This window comes from Anarrhichthys ocellatus, unplaced genomic scaffold (assembly GCF_004355925.1).
Source record: "Anarrhichthys ocellatus isolate YVR2014 unplaced genomic scaffold, GSC_Weel_1.0 scaffold38, whole genome shotgun sequence".
NCBI lineage: Eukaryota > Metazoa > Chordata > Actinopteri > Perciformes > Anarhichadidae > Anarrhichthys > Anarrhichthys ocellatus.
In genome coordinates this window covers 3,536,763-3,551,987 of record NW_022280068.1, presented here as the reverse complement: position 1 = coordinate 3,551,987, position 15,225 = coordinate 3,536,763, and the positions used below count along the sequence as shown (strand labels likewise).

The 15,225-nt window shown below is 40.7% G+C and overlaps 1 protein-coding gene across 1 annotated transcript; it reads right to left on the bottom strand.

The window, feature by feature from the left end:
- Positions 1–1,200: 1,200 nt before the first annotated feature.
- card14 (caspase recruitment domain family, member 14) lies at positions 1,201–13,528 on the bottom strand. The gene is made up of 20 exons (XM_031867209.1): positions 12,822–13,528; positions 12,344–12,481; positions 11,930–12,255; positions 11,329–11,484; positions 11,063–11,182; positions 10,573–10,698; positions 8,797–8,952; positions 8,586–8,714; positions 7,778–7,872; positions 7,111–7,166; positions 6,868–6,928; positions 5,951–6,167; positions 5,740–5,866; positions 4,721–4,961; positions 4,502–4,565; positions 4,291–4,411; positions 3,983–4,147; positions 3,294–3,412; positions 2,850–2,965; positions 1,201–2,209 (listed from the first exon to the last, which is right to left on the bottom strand). The coding sequence occupies exons 1-20, from the start codon at positions 13,033–13,035 to the stop codon at positions 2,002–2,004; spliced, it is 2,955 nt and encodes a 984-aa protein (XP_031723069.1). The 5' UTR covers positions 13,036–13,528; the 3' UTR covers positions 1,201–2,001.
- Between the last annotated feature and the right edge of the window lie 1,697 nt (positions 13,529–15,225).

Sequence of the window (15,225 nt, the reverse complement as noted above, 5' to 3'; positions counted from 1 at the left end):
AGTTTCGAGCACGGGCCGACGTGCAGACTCATTAAAAAAAAAAAAAAACCTTAAATGATGCCAGTGTAAAATATAAGAACATTGGACCTTGTTAAGCCAAAGAAGCATTTAAATGACCCGTATGTTTAATAACTGGAATTCATAATTATCAATCTGGGTTTTGGAAACACGTTTTTCATCAATAAATAAGATTATTGATTATTAATTATTATTTTAGGCCTATGTTTTGGAAGCATTTTTTCCCCTAGGATGGCAAAGTCATAAGCCTCCTTACACTGCCTCTGATTGGCTAGTACTCGTTGCCTTCGTTGTTTGGGTTGACTAGGTTTAGGCATAATGAGTTCAGGGTTAGGTTCAGAATATCAGGGTGAGGCAATCAGAGGCAAAAAACCATCCGAAAAAAAACATTGGTGTTGAGAAGACACAAATGCCTACATCCATGGATTAGGCCCACAATGACAGGCGTCACATTGTGCACAAACAAATGAACATGGCACAAGTTTTCTCATGTCTTGTTAAAAATCTTGTTTTGTATCTTAACTCCTCAACACTGTTGGAATATAGTCTACATAATTCATACAAAGTTGTGTATTTCTAAAGGCCTGCTTAATATGCCTCTTTACGTTTACAACAAGCAAAAATATGTACGTTGTTTTTCAAATTCACATATATGCATTTATGTGTATTTTCCTTGTTCTCCCCTGTACTAATACTGATAATGAATTAATCAACTCTTTTGGTGATGCACCTGGCATTACAGAAATCCTCCCTTTGTACATGGAGTGTCCTGAAAGCTTTATACTTTTGGATTTGTCAAACTGAACCTTTCCAACTTCCACTGCTTTAGACTTCATGCTCTAGTTTGTGAAAGCACACATTGTAAAACATCTTCATCTGGTTTAAGAGAATGTACGTTTTTGTGTAAAAATATTTTAAAAGTATATCATGAGATGTGAAAACGTAAAATCAACTTTAAGTAAATTGAACTTGAAAAAAAGTTAAATTAACTTATTAACTTCCAGTGACTTTGATCAATTACGATAATGTATATGAGGCAAGTGACTCAATTTAATACTAACTAAACTCATTGTAGATAGTATTGCTTTCATTATTAACTCAAAAGACTTAAATAAATTCCTAAAAAATATTTATTGTGTACAATGAGACATATTAGAAACAAACAAACAAAAAATAAACAAAACGAACCGTTACATAATCTGCCAACAAAACGGACGTCATTAGTTTTTGAAAAGCTGACAGCTGACTTCAAGCTGACTTTGGGCAGCTCCATGAAGAACAAAACGAGGACAAGAAGAGAGGACAAAGAATAACTGCAGTAACATCTCTGTCATGAACCTGACACATGCAATACAGACCTCTAGACTCTCAACTGACCATAATCAAAAGCCCTGCAGTTGCGTTAAACTCTGTGATGGTGCAAACTATTGTGCAAGAACAGATATGGCGACTGAATTGTTGACCAGTGTGTTACAATACAACTTCTTTTCCTCCTCATAAGAATGAATCCTGTCTCATACTAAATACAAAACATAAAAGCATTCTGATCAAGCACAAGAGATGACAAATCCAGAGCTTTAAAGGAAAATCCCTCATAGTGGGAAATGATCTACAACAAAGTGTAGATATACAGACAAGTCATTACAGTATAAATGCTTGTGTTTCTAGGGGACACCTCACACCAGTGTTTGCTTTAAACAAATGCCTCAAAAAGGGAGGCAACACAGAGAAGAACATGTTTTCATGATCAGGTTACAGTCAATAACGCTACAGATTCATACACTTTAAAAGCACAATATACAGTACTTTCTAAGAGTCCTATCACCCAGTTACTTATCAGTATCATAGATACATACTCATGTTTACAAAAATATGAATTGTAAAGCTGAATTTATTCTCAAGATCATGTTATGAAAAAAGCCCCTTTAGCAGTTCCTATTATTTTAATATTTGATGCATTTCCTCTCTGCTCTATCCTCTGCTTTACCACAGGTCAGGCTCCACCCAGACAATCTTCTTCTGCTCCTCCCAGATGACGGTGCGCAGGTTGGTCAGCAGGGAGGTCTGGTCACACCAGGAGTCCTGAGCCACGCTGTGATACAGACAGGGCAGCTTGTCCAGCAGCGGCTCCTCGCTCCTCGAGCACGCCAACAGCTGCTCCTCCGACTGGCTGTGGCGCTGCAGCTTTGACCTGGGAATGTAGGAGGAATGAACGAAATACATAAAGATGAGATAAAGATAATTTCTTATCTATTTTTACAATGTGACAATATATTTCTTTCAAGCTACAATTGAGTTAAGCTATTCTGTTCTCTAAAATGTCAACATTGAACATCAGGTTATGACGTCAGTCCCTGAGAATCAGAGGGAACAGGTTTCGCTGGGCACATAGTTTGAGTTGTCAACTACGGGAATTGAAGAGGTAGACATACCAGTTATTCCAGAGACAGAACACATTGTAGCCACAGGAGGACACACAACTATTTGTAACTATTTTTTTTGCTTCAGTGGAAACACTGAAGGCTGGTCACAAGACGTTTAAGCCTGTTTGTTCAGGAAGTTAAATATCATCAAGGAAACGTAGGATGGAAGTAAATGACAATGTCACTACTGGAAGACCCTGATGATATCTAACAGTGCATTCCAAGGCTATGGCAGATGTAAGTGAGTTCATCAAGTTTCACCCAAGTCAACATTTACGTGCTTATTGTGATCATCTGAATGTGATAAAAGAGTCATGAGCAACAAGGTGAGCCCTGTCAGCATTTGTAAAAAGAAGAAGAAGAAGAAGAAGAAGAAGAAGAAGAAGAAGAAGAAGAAGGACGGTTTACCTCAGCTTCCGTGCACTACGTGCAGACTGGCCAATGAAGATGATGATAGGGAAGATCTTGGCCCGGTGCAGCCGACGCACACAGTCCAGCCCCAACGGCAGCACACAGTGAATCCCCTGTAGGGTGAGGAGATGAATACATGCAATATGAATTTACTAAATAAACAACATGCTGTACTGCAGAAGAGGGTCATGCCTTATGAGCTTGTTGCTGCAGATTTATGAAAGTCATGGATTACAGTCTGGACTAAATTGGTGAAACAAACACGTATTCAACACTTACATCCCTTGAGCCCCACCACTTGTGTGGCAAAAACATTTTTTTTTTGCTTAAAATGACTTGAAACTAAACTCCCCGTCAACCCCATTCTTCACTTTTTGAGGTACCAACCTCGAATGAAACTATCCAAATATAAGATCACTTCTGTGTTTTGAATGTTCTGACCTTCTTCATGACTTTCTGGACACTCTGCAGGGTGTAGCAGCAGCTTCTTCCCTGCTCACACTCCTCCAGGATCTCAGACCTCTGCAGCTGGGCTGCATGCTCGCTGGAGCTCAGCACCTCTATAAAGCAGATATGTGGGGAGGGAGGGAGATGGGGAATCAAAAAGGTAAGGCATGAAGTGATGATATATGTCATATGATAAGATCATGAAAGAATTATATTTTCATCACTATAGATCAAACTTTACATGAAGACATGGCATCTTTACCTTTAGTAGTGAGATTATCTTTAATTCATATTGTGCACTATCTGAAACCTTTATCATTTTCTGCAGCATGTCGTGTCTTTTTGTTCTTTAAATACACTAGTCCTTGCAATGATTAAAAACTTCCCACAAAGATCATTACATTTTCATTTCACCTTATCATTGCAGGGAATACTGGCAAACATGTACTGTCTTTATAGCCTATGTCATTCTTATCACTATTTATTCACAAAGTTTATTTCCTTCCTGGTTTGCAGCAACAGACAAACATGTGATCTGTCAAGTCAAACAGACCACTTTTCCTGTGTCAGCACAGGAAAAGTGCTTCCCTCCTCTCTATCTAAAATCTTCAATGACAAATGCTCCAGCGGAAACAGATTATGAAATATAAATGCAATGCGTACAACAACACTATATTTCTCACCAGACTCACAGAGCTGGAAGCCCTGCCAGTCTGCCATCTTCTTGTTCAGGATGTGTCCCAGGATGGTGGGCAGCAGCAGGACAGGCCTGCAGACGGGTGGGAAGTGTGGTGTGACCGGGCTGTAGGGCATGAGGGTTAAACAACTTCTGGGTGCAGATGTATCCCCTATATACGAAAGAATTTAAAGAAAAAGGTTAAATGTTTTCATTAAAAAACATCCAGAAATGTTCAGCAAACCGCAGATTCAAGAAGCAATAAAGCAAGATATTGTACTTCTGTGTCTTTGCTGCTGCTGAAGGCTACTGTACCTGATTCTGCGCTCTTGGTGTTTTCCTCCTCCACACTGACCCACAGTGGGTTCCTACCCTGGCGCCCTGTGCCGACAATCCTCACTGCCTTCTGCTTCTTCCGGGCCACCAAACGCCCAGCCTGTTGAGTGAGAGGAATATTCCCAAAAGTAAGTACACTGTGAAATTTTGGATAGGAATGCTGGGTGACAGTATTTGAGATAATTCTTACCTTTTGAGACTTCTTTGTTTGAAAGCTCATGTCTTCAATTGCTCTAATCAGAAGTCGCTGTGCCCTGTGCCATCAGAAAATCATTAAAATGAACATTGAAAGCACTGTGAGCGGTAAGTATTCTGGGGATTCTGACTCTCTACCTCCTGTATGTTGGCTGACAAAAAACTGATCTGATACCGCACCCCTCATTACTGTATTCCATATCACTGTACCAACCTGTAATAGTTGGGTACCCTTCCACTCTGGAGGTCCAGCAGCTGACAGGGGTGAACTTGGCTGGCGTGCCATGAGTCCTCAGCGCCAGCAGGGCGCGTGTTGGTTACATGAAGAATGTCGTTGCAGGACACAGCCAGGGTCCAGTTAGGGCCAGCAGGGAGAGACAAGTTGACACGTACGTAGAAGGAGTCTCCGGATGATGTCGCACTGCTCTGCAGCTGCTGCAGCAGCGCCTCATAGTCTAAACAGGAAGAAGAATATTGTATACATTATTTACTTATTATGTAATCTATAAAGTCTTCAATTGTACACTGTGACTTTGCGTATAGTGATATTAGCTCCACTGTCCAATTCAGGTTTAATAATTGAACATGCTGTAACTACCAGCCAAAGAGTTAAAGGAAGATTTGACCATCTTATGTTCATGTATTAGTTTCCTCATGTGGCAGCTGGCCATCCCTTTAATCTCAAGAGAAGCAATCTACTTCCTGAAGGCCTCGTAACAGCTGAAGCCATAAACTTTTATTTCCAGCTGATCCCACGATACAGTCACTGTGATTTGTTATAAAACAGTCCTGCCTTATCACTGTGCTCTCGCATGTGTGTGTGTGCATTTACATATGTTTGTGTGTGTGTGCAAAAACCTTTTTTATTGAAAATGAAAAGTGAAGAAATGCATTCTTTTGTTGCTGTTTTTCTTTACCATTATTATGTAATTTCATGATCCTGGAATCACAGCATGAACACGAATTATCGCAATGCAAAATGACAATTTTGCTCATTGAGGATAACATGAATTTATCTGAAGAAGATCCTGGGTCATGTGAAGTCATGGGAAATGTAGTCTGATATGAATTATTTTATGATAAAAAGGTACTATTTGGGCTTCAAGAATGGATATTTATGACGGAGTCGGATGCAACATCTTCAGTAAAATGTCTAGAAATCATTCATGATGATACATACAATCGTGTTTACAAGGGGCTAACAGGGTTTTATGTACATGCTGTGGGACATACCATCTTGCCTAGGCCGGAGGGAGAGGTGACAGAGGCCTGTGACCTGGCCAAGAGCCCACATAGCTTCCTCTAAAGTGGAATCTTCCAGCACCATTCTCAGAGCCTTCTGGTTCTGCTCGTACTTCACCTGCAGACCAACAATATTATGAGAAACGCCTTCACAGTAGGCAGAATGATTAGAATTAGTTTTCAGAAACACACTTCAACCCACCTCCACTATCTGTGCCCCGGGGCTGATGCCGACAGTATGGGCAGCTGTGCCTTCTGTCACCTGGTGCACAAACACTCCGGTCTTATTGCCTCCCACCACTGCCAGCTGTCCGAGCAGTGCTTCCCCCTGGAGGGAAATGCTGAGGACACGGCCGTTGACACGAATTGCTTTCTGACGACAACGCATCAGGAATGGAGGGACTGAGGTTGTTGACAGGCTGGCGAGAGAGAAATGAAGAGATGAGAAAAGGATAGAACGCTTGATCAAACATTTTGATTCAAAGGATTCAAGGTCTGATTCACAAAAGATATTCCCCTCATGATATTACAATGAAAACAATGTTTTGCAAATGAGTGGAATTTGCCATTTTATTTGCATCTGTTTGTAATTATACATGTGGCAATGTACAATGACAATGCGTCAGTTGTAAGGGGTGAGAGTCATCTAACTTTTCTCTATTCATACATTATTTGGTTGATACATTACAGAGTTTTTTGAGATCCTACCGCAGCAGAAATGAGAAGCGTGTCTTTAATAAGTGTTGCACTTTGAGCAATTATGCACAGCAGCGTAACTTTATTATCTAAATCATATATTTTCAAAACTCACATGTATGGGCATTTACTTCTTTTTTAATGAGATGTCATTGTCAGTGACTGCATCCCACAATAGATGATTAAATCTAAGTTTGTAAACAGGGATGTTGTGTTTAATAAACCAGTGCTGATTAATGATTTATTCATCTCCTATATCTTTATTACCCTCTGTTAAATCTTCTACTACCTTAATGGTATGCAAGGGCTTCAATTTACAGAATATGAATTATATTCAGGCAGACTGGCGTCCGTTCTACACAAAAATGCCATAATGTCATATGTCATAGGTCATATTTACAGCTGTGTTGTGGATTGTCTCACCCATCCATGCTGAAGTCATTAGAAGGGGAAAGCCTGGGCTTGTGCTTGTCTTCACTCTCCACTAAACAAAAGAGAGGCAGTTTAATGATTTGGCATCAGGGCTGTGTGTGTGTGAGTTAATGTGTCACCTTACAGCCCTGGCAAAGGTTCAACATTGAACAATAGCAAGTGAAAGTCCAGCCAAACTGCAGCAAACCACCAACCCGTCCACCCAAAAAGGCTTCATATCTTTTCTATACACACCACTGGGGATAAACACAAAGTCGTCCAATAGAGATTCAGTCTCCACTGCTTCCAAGCTGCAAGAGAAAAAAAAAAGACAAAAGATACATGAACACCACTATCAGATTTCTCCCAGTCTGTTACTGTCTTTCACATACAAACATGTACACTGACAATGTTGAGTTATGTACTGCATACTGAGCTTACTTTAATGCTAATGTGAGATACTCATCTGCCATGCTTCGACCCAGAGACCGTGTTGATTGGTTGGCAGGAATAATTAGGAATAATTAAAAAGGAAAAGCTACATTTTCTGGCAGCACTTTGAACACGAAAATATTAAAGTTCTTGAGCAGAAATACAATAATTGAGGAATGTGAGTCTGTACAAAAAACGATGAAGTCTATTCAGAGTGTGTTCTTACTGTGCACCCAACACCCTCTGCCTGCAGCTTTTGTTTTTTCTTTCTTGGTATCATACGATCCTAGTTAAGCCCCTCATATTCCTGTTAATTGATAATCCACCCGAAGCTGGATGCCTTGACGTTAACAGAAAGGAATGCAGCGCTCAATAACACCTTAAAGTTATCCTTCCTGCCAACAGCCTCAACAGTTGGAACTAATGATGTAAAAAGCATGAACACAAACTCACAGTAACATATGCTGTGGATGAACCTGGAAACACACACCTGCTGTCTGCATACAGAGCTTCCTCCCTTCGGCGGAGAGACTCTCGACTGGGGGGCTCCGCGTTTCGGGATCGGACACTACTTGCATCTTCACACTGTACACATACACACAGATTGATACACATGGGATATGTACACACAAATATGAATTATTAATATATACAAATGTGTAATAATCAAGATTATTTTGAAATCAAGAAAAATGAGTCAAAAATGTCAATACAGGCGCCAGCAATATATATACCAAAATATTTTTTCAATGCCTTACTTTGAGAAATACAAACTCTTTTTTTCATTTTGAAAAATATGTCCAAATTGTTAATATATTACCAATTAATATTGCTTGAAAGGATTAGGCAGGCTTTATTCCATATTCTTCTTATTCTCAACAAATCTAAAACAGCTGGGCATTATAGCGACTGTTAATCAAACAGGCGTAAATAGTGTACTTGTTGGGGAACTATTGTTATTCATCATAAATTACAGTTCACATGATCATCATAATGGAGGACCATGTCACACAGTGCAACCGTGTGGAAACAATGGAGCTCTATGGCACAGAGGACTAAGATATATCAGACTTAGGCTGTTAACAATTAGAAAAGTATGCACTATTGCCACCCTTATTCTTTAACAAATGCACCTGTACAAGAACTTCAACTAAATAGTAAATTAAACAAAAGCAAAATACTTGACACTCGATCATTGATCAAAAAGAATTGTTCAATACCCAGTCCTAATAAAATAATTGTGGATGATCTCAATTACACACACACACACACACACACACACACACACACACACACACCTCTGAATTGAAGGCACATGGATTGATTGCATCCATGCGGCAAAGTCTTTGTCTATTGGGGATTCTGTGTGGGGATATTGGGGATTCTTCAAAGCTGGATCTCGGGCTCTCCCAGTCCTCCTCCGTCTCCTTTGACAAAAACACAAAATAACATTATTATTTCTGTACGTGTTGTGTTCATGTGTATGCGGATATGTCTTGTCTGACTCACCACATCACAACTCCGCCGTTGTTGTTCTCTGGGGCTGCGTTGGGCCTGCACGCTGAAGACTTGCTCTTGGAGCTCAACCAGCTGACACCTCAGGGTGTCCTTCTCAGCCAAGATGCGGGCGATCATGGTCTGGGCCTCGTCTCTGGACAGGTACGCCTAGAAGCATGGGAATCGTTCATAATTACTTTACAAACCTTTTTTTACACAAAAAGAACTGTGCACAGGCACGCCTTGTAAACACAAGGCGTGTTTAAGCCTCATGGAGCCTCACGCGCCGCCTGTAACTCAAAACGTGGATATACACATGTTTCATGAAGAATAATTAATGTGTGTGCCAGCTTCGCTGCCACAGAGGCGTGTGATATGCAGGATGTTGTCGACGTGGCGTCTGTGGCTGGTCTGTTTCTATCTTTTCATACATTCTTGTGAAGATAAAAACTCAGGAACAATATATGATAGAAACCATGAAGCAGCAACCATGTCTCACTGTCTTGTGTTGTTGGTTACTGACAAGGGATCAAGTGTGAGCTAAAATACTCAGGTGCAAGACAAAAAGTACTTGACTGCAGGGCACAAAGGAGGTCTGCATACCGGTACGCTCAAAATAAAAAGTTTGTGTGTAAGAGAAAAACAGGCATTTCTTGTATAGAGGCAGTAATCAACTCGGATCACCTGCTGACCAGCAAACAGCAGGCAATCACAGTAATCCAGAAAATAGAAATCCAGAAAAGAATATCTAAAATACAATGTTAAAGGAGCAGTGTATATCTAGTGGTAAGGTTGCAGATTGCAACCAACCGAAACCTCCTCCGCTCAACCCTCCCTTACCAAGCGTATCAAAGAACTACGGTGGCCTTGAGGTGATGCAAAAAAAACGTGAAATGCCATCACTCGAGCCAGTGTTGTTTTGTCTGTTCTGGGCTGATGTAGAAACATGGTGGTGCAACATGGCAGACACTGTGAAGAGGACAAGCTCCATATTTAGATATAACCAGCTCATTCTAAGGTAAGGACAACACAAAGACTCAGGTGATTATACACTAATGAAATTATTATATTCCATTTCTGCTAATGGAGCCCCCTAATTCCTGCAAACGGATGCTTTAATGTAACAGAACCTGAAGGTAATCATTTGGTACGAAAAAAGTGGTTCAAAAATGTGTCTAGTTCTCAATAAATGTACAGATGGATGCAGACATGTTGTTGTTGGTTACTGCACAGCTCCAGTGGAGCAGCTGGCAGCTGTGTGACCACCTGACAGTTGTCAGGGTGTGGGTGGATTGTTATTTCATTCCTCTCAGAGGAAAAGCCTCAACAATGTTTAGAAGAGACAAGTACGAAACCTGCTTTAAGATGAATCATTGCTTCGTGGTATCATCGACAGGTGAAATGTAGCAAACCACTATGTTTATGTCAGTGTAAAAGTTGTTTACATTTACTTTAATACTGTGTGATGACAGGAAGAATACTAATTTGAGTAAAGGAGAGCTTAATCAATGTGCCATAAGAGATATAAATAACTACACACCTACACATAGGGAGTTACAGACAATAAGAGCCAAGAGAACTGGTTGAATTTTGACACTCTCCACAACAACAATGCTGACACTTGACTGCTTGACATTTCAGCAGAAAACACATAAAGCATGATGTGATGGATGCTCAGTTACAAAACAAGCCATAAAAATAGAATCTAAAACAGAAAATGCTGCTTGGTAAACTGAATTAATGTTTTACGGAAAACAGAAAGGTTTGAGTGGCAAGACTGTTCCTTACTTGGTCTCTCTCTGCCTGCAGCTCTTTCATCTGGTTCTGGACCACAGTGCTCTTCTGCTGGTGCATGTTACAGTCCAGGGTCAGCTGCTGCACCTGGAGGCTCAGGTACTCCTTTTGATCCAAGAGCTGAATGCAAAATACACACATGTTAGACAAATGTGGCCTCAAATGATTTAGGGATATATAATAGAAGTACACAGTATTATCATTTATCAATTTCTCATTGCGTGTATAAATGTTTATTTCCTCTTTTTTATACAACGCACACTTAATAAGTATGAGACATACTCAGATTCTTATTTAACTTGAGGTTCTCCTCTGTCTAAGGGCGTTTGTGCATCATTTGTAGCAGTGGGATAAACAAAATGTCACTTTTCATATTCCAGTAGAAGTTTCCTGAATAAGCGTGACATTTCCTGATCCATGATGACACAGGAACCTCCCCCCCCCCCCCACACACACACACACACACACACACACACACACACACCACTTGTTTCTCTCTCAGCAGCTGTTCATTCTCCTCTCTGTAACACCTGAGCTGCTCTGCAAGCTCCACCTGGCTGTCTATGGCCTCAGCCAGGTCCTGGGCCAGGATGTCCTGACGAGCCTGGCAGAGACACAACAGCGACAGCAGATTAGATACAAACAGGAAGACACAACTGGCTATTGACTCTTTCACTATTTATGTGTGGTTATGTGTTGAAGCTGTTAGTATCAGCGAATACCAGAGAATGATTAAGGGAATATTCTCACTGGGTCCAGTTTTTCCGCCTTCACCAGCTGGCAGCGCAGACTTCTGACCTCCTCTTGCAGCTGCGGAGTCTCAGCAGGGGCACACCTGAGCGAGCGTCGCTTCTGGAACTCATTCTCCGTTTGTGCCTTCTGCAGCTCAGTCTGCAGCTGATACATCTGCTACCACACAAGAGCAAGAATGTCGATGGGGCTACAACTATGATTATTTCTATACAACAATCCTCTTGTTTTTCTGAATTTATCAGTTGACAAATACAGTTTTGTCTATAAAATGTTCAAATAATTGTGACCAAAATCCAAGATAATGGACAAAAATGTTGTGTATTGTCTCACCAACAGTCCCACCATCCCCAAAGATATTTAAATAAAGACAATTATATACGTATATAGCAACAAATGCACATTTGAGAAGTTGGATCTAACTTATCTCTGCTTGATAAATAACTTTTAGTTTAGATAATTTAGATCTAAATTTACATCAACCTATGATGTTCACATTTCAGTTCTTTAAGCCTTGAGATCACAGCTTTGGCTTTGTGTTTCAGGAAAGAGACACTCATTCTATGTATTTCTGAGTTTTTGAGTGACAAGGGTCACTGACCTGCAGGTTGAGGTCATGGAGACGTATGTTCACAGCTGATTTCTCCTCGATGGCTGCTGTGTAGCGCATGTACAAGTCACACTTCTCATCCTTCAGCTTGGTGATGTCATGTTGCAAAGAACACAAGTGTCTACGCATGCGTTCATTTTCAGACTGAAGACATCTGGACTTCTCCCCCAGCTCCATTATCTGCCTAATCTCCAACTCCAGCGAGGCACAGCTTGCGCTCTTTCTGCTAGCTTCACAACGTGCCTCCTGGAGCTCTTTCTGCATCCCTGTCACTGCTCTGACCAGATACTCTGTCAGCTCTGAGTACTTTATCAGGCCTGCGAGGAGAGCAACGCAAATTAGACATGAAGCAAGTTACACAAACACACAATTATTCACTTAAAATACCTTATTAAAGCCACTGACCACTAAATCTTGAAGGCTCAGTGCTGGGTTTGCGTCCTGTGACTTGGGTGTACAAGGGGGGGTAGTGGATCATCAGGCTCTCCACCAAGGCCACAGCACCATTCCTCCCCTGGGTCCTCAGCAGATCCAGCATATGGCCTGTAAATGGAAGATGATAATGTAATGTTGTCATAAACTTCAACCCTAACCGTTGAATCATCCAAAATGCATATATATATATATATATATATATATATATATATATATATATATATAGCAGGCCAATACACTCTCAAACTCTTTTAGGTAGCATAACATGTTTGTTTTCCAATAAATATTTGTTTTTAGGACTGCAGTGTGGCTGGAATTTCCTCCGTCTCTTGGCAATACACTCAACAGTCAGTGTAAATAAATCCGGTGCAGTAAAAGAGGAGGCAGACTACATCCTCCACAACACCATGGAAATCCAAAAAGCAACAAGTCAAGTCAGAAATCTCACTGGTTCTCATGCTGCGGTTGGTGAAGTTGTGGCAGGAGAGGATCTCATCCTCATCCATCTCGGTGAGCACCCTGGCCTGCCTCAGGTACGGGATCAAGATGCCTGGCTGCACCCCCAAGGAGATCCGGTGGCGGTTGTCGTTTATCAGGTCCCACAATTCCTCCTCTCCCATCTCTCCAAGATCTGGACTCTCAAGAACACACTCCCCTGCCATCCTGAGTGTGTAACACGGGTTTAAAAGAGAGATGGGTGTACGGCTAGACCAAACGGAGCAAGCACGCACCCTTTGCCGCAAAGAAAACTTGTCACTGACTCATCCCTGGAAGCACACAGAACAGCAGTCTGACTGGAAGCGCATAAGAGCCAGGCTTTCCACGCCCATTTGTTATGTCAAAACATGTGTGTGTGTGTAGGAAAACCTGTAAGACAAGACCTCTGTGATGCGGTGCAACAAGGGACTGAGTCGATGAGTGTTGGAACAAACAGAGCTGAAAGATCTCACACACGTTCACGTTTCATACACAAATACTAAAAAAACATTACTCAAGTGAGCCACACATATGTCTATTCCATTCACACTCTTGGTGGCTTTCTCAGGTTTGTTTGCTTCCAACAAATAATTCAATATCTAATCACATCATAAATCTCTGCCGGATTTTATCAATGAGCAAAGCCAGATTTGTTTGTTGAATGGAGTCAAGCCACATTCTATGGTCTAAATGAACAAAGCCGCTGGCCAATCCAGAAACATGAGATGACATGGGAGGTTGCCTTAATAATTGCTAATCACAGTAAAGTAAACACACATACCTCACTGCCGACAGGAACACTGAGCTATGAAGTGCAAAGTCCTCCGTTAAACAAGGAAATAAGGTTGGGGGGCGTAGCTGGCAGGGATGTCAGCCCAAGTTCAAAGGCTTTCTCATACTGTTAGCTAATTTACAGCTAACTGTTTACTGTACAGTAAAGGGTTTATGCAAACAAATGGAAGCTATTAAGGCAACATACTGTAAATTATATAACGTTACTGGCACACAGGATGTGTGTTGGAGGATGTAGGTAATTGAATAGATACAGGGAATATGGAAATTTAAAGAAATTGCTTAAAAGAATATGTTTTAACTATAGAAATGAAATAAAATAATACATTTTAGACTATAACATTTGTGTAGAGCTCAAAGGATACAAACACTGTCTCACAGTCACAGAGTCACAGAGCTATTCCTGTATTTCTAACTAAGGATGTGGTTTAAGATCAAAGGAAGTTATTAAAAGGGATTAAGATGCATGTTCCAGTAAACTGCAATAGTGTGACTCAGAAAATTATGAATGAATAATGCATGAGCTCATCGAATCTTGACAAATGACGGATTGTCAATTAATGAAATCTACAAACAGCATGATTCTACTGCTGTTCCAACAAATTATTTTCAACAACAAAGAGGATTAACAGAATATGATCCTTTAGCCCCTGATACTGTTGCAGAAAGGGAGAAAAGACAGAAATGCACAGAATAGTCCTAAACTACTGGTCCTACCAGACCAAGGAAGGCTAGAGCAGAAAAACCTCCAATTATATTGACCAAGAGCCTTTATGCTGCTCAAGTGTCATAATCATGTAGGTGACTGAGAGAGGACCTTCTGATTATGGTATTAATCCAATCATACAACTGATCTCTGTTCTCTGAAGAAGCAGCTAACATAACTAATATTATTAGTTGTAGTCTGAAGTAGTTGACTTAACAGGTCACAAGTCAAAAGATGACAGACAAGTTGAAAGATGGGATTTGGGGTATTTGGGGTTGGGTATTGACACAGACAAATCATATTCTATTTCCACATTTTCACAGCATATTAAGATGATAAAAAAATAATATTTACTTTCTCTACAGACAAAAATAACTTAAAGGAATTGCCCGTATCTATGATCATCTTTGAAATTATTTATGGAAATTTCTTGAGTCATTTCGTGGGTTGCACATTTTTAGCTTTTCGCAAGTAATTTCATGCTGCTGCAATGGACACTTAGAGAAAGTGCTCCAGAACTCAGGTGACGCAATATCAAGAGCCAGAAGGGAAGTGGACTGGGTGAATGGGTGGGCCAAACGCATGACTTTCACCCAGAAGACAGTTGTTTGCGACAACCGTTGACCTATTCACATTGACTACTTCACTTACTTATAGGTAAATTAATTTCTGTAACAAACGTCCTAACCCAAACCATGATATTTTCTTAAACCTAACCAAGTAGTTTTGTTTGAACTCACAAAGAGCCGTGACCGTGCCTCCGTATGTGACGAGTTGGGAATGAGAATAGCATTAAACGACATGCGAAAAGCTTAAAATGTGTGACATGACATGCAAAATGTCCTTTCAAATGGCATCATGATGGCTGTTAACCTGG